A 2,138-nucleotide genomic window follows, 5' to 3' on the forward strand; every position below is an offset into this window, starting at 1 on the left:
GTGTATCTTACTTTCATCTTACAAATATGTACTGATCTAAGTCTATATATTGATGCGTATCTTCGTGAACACTTGGAAATCTCAGTATCTCAGTGTGTTTCAGAGAATAGGCTGAGAGATTGATGATAACTAATTCTTTCTGGTGAAAAGCTAATAGGCATGACCTATGAGAAACAGCAAGAGAGCTATATGGAGCGTGGCAAAGGAGAAGAGGAAAATGCTGGAACTCAATCCATGCCTGCTGCCCAGAGACCTTAGCTGGGGGTTTGTCATGTCTTAGCATGACGGTATTCAAGCCATGTGAGGTTTGAAAAAAAATACATACCCAGCTTGGAGCTTAGTCTGAGAACAACCAATTGCCTTGGTTGAAACCACACAACTCCACTATCAAATTAAGTGTTTTTCAAGCTAATACAAATTAGCGTCAGTCCACTGACCAAAGCCTGAAATAAATTAGGCTGAGTCCAAAAGAAATCAGCCTAGATACAGAGAGCAACTCCCAAGTCCACTTCCTTCCTTTTCCCAGGCATGGATGCTCCGGTTTGGAATATGCTTAGGATGTTGGTAAGTGCAGATGGTCTGGGGAAAGCATTATAAGCTGACTATTTTTGTTTTAGCTCTTTGCAAAGCCAGAAAGATATTTTATTAGTAATGCAGGCATGGAAACCCAAGCTGATCCAAGAGATAAATCAGAGGATGCTTATTTACTTTATGGAAATATTCTTTATCTTCAAAAATGAAATGAACTTGAGACTGGAAGAGAAGAGTCATAAGAAAGAAAAACTCAGAGGTTGTGTTTTCGGAGCAATCTCTGGAAATGCAATGTGTGAGGAAGAGAATGTGCATTCACTTGATAAATGTTGGCCTGAGAATTTATTGTTTTAGGTGACATCCGCTCTATGAAGAGCTTTTAAAACAGTGTGAGGTTCCATGGACCCAGGAAAGGGAGAAAGTCCCCAGTGAATGTAAACGAGGTTAAAGTATGTGTGTGCAGAGAAAGGAGAGAAACTGGGGAGGGGTCAGACTCTTCTTCTTCAGTGTGCCTCACCTGGAACCAACCTTAAGAGCCTTTGGGGACTTGAGGTCGGTGAGGGTTGGGTGAGATGTGGGCAGGGCCCGCTGAGTGTGTGTACTGCTATCTGCTCTCCTGGTAGCATTTTCTTTTTTTATATCTTTAGAGCTTGTCCTCAAAATTTCAAATCACCACAGCTGTGGTTTTTCTCTTCACTACTTCTACCTGGTTTTGGCTTCTTGTATTTTCACCTGGTTTAAGGCTGTGAGCAAAACACAGTGGGGTAGGACTTTTGTTTAAAATTTATCACTAAGTTGGTTTCGCTTCCTGGTTTGTGTGAATAAACACATTTTTGAAGGGGGATTTTGAAATCTATTTTAGAAACATATTTGCATTTAATTAAAAATACCACGAAGACATTGCTAACCATGGTGGGCACACCTTGGGGTGGGGGAGGGCACATCTAGGGGAGGAGGTAGTCTAGTGTTGATGACCATGGGTTTCATCATTGTTGGCTGTTTAGGGGAAAATCCCTTCACTTTTTTTTTTTTTTTGCTGTAAACTGGAAGTCACAATAATATCATCAAGAAACCATTGATCAGATAGTATTTTGAAAGGCTTAACTCATTCACTGAATTATTCCATTTATGTTTATTAAATAACTAGTAAGTGCCCATAGACTGTACTAGCAGCTGGGATAGAGGAGTGAATAAAGCATGCTTCTAGTTTTATGGAGTAGGATTTAAATCAGAGTTCTCCAGTCCTTCAGCTTAGGAGCAGGGAAGGAAGTATGAGATATTGATGGTGAACGTCATACCATTCCTTTTAGGAATCTTGGCATACCATGAGAGATGGGAAACAGGCTTATAGCTCTACTGAGAAAACTTCTTAAATCATGTGATAGGACTTGACCAAAACATTTTGAGGAGCTCTGTTCTAAATAGTCTCAAGCATTAAAGAAAAAAAGAAAAAAGGAAGTTGACCAATATTTGTCTGAAAATGTTTCAGGCATATCTGACTTTAGAATATAAAAGGTAATAACTGAGAGGCAGTCTGGTAGAGGCTCCTCTGGACTGGAAGCAAGGAATCTTATGGGTTTTTTTTTTTTTTTTTTTTTTTTTTTATT

At 39.4% G+C, this 2,138-nt stretch overlaps 1 protein-coding gene across 1 annotated transcript in view; it reads left to right on the plus strand.

The window, feature by feature from the left end:
- The first annotated feature begins 528 nt into the window (after positions 1-528).
- Positions 529-2,138, plus strand: part of KCNJ1 (potassium inwardly rectifying channel subfamily J member 1) — a 3,590-nt gene continuing 1,980 nt past the window's right edge. The window contains exon 1 of the mRNA XM_077756482.1: positions 529-564. Coding sequence (XP_077612608.1) covers positions 529-564 — 36 coding nt within the window. The remainder of the gene's footprint in view (positions 565-2,138) is intronic.

This window comes from Crocuta crocuta, unplaced genomic scaffold, assembly GCF_008692635.1.
Source record: "Crocuta crocuta isolate KB4526 unplaced genomic scaffold, BGI_CrCroc_1.0 scaffold172, whole genome shotgun sequence".
NCBI lineage: Eukaryota > Metazoa > Chordata > Mammalia > Carnivora > Hyaenidae > Crocuta > Crocuta crocuta.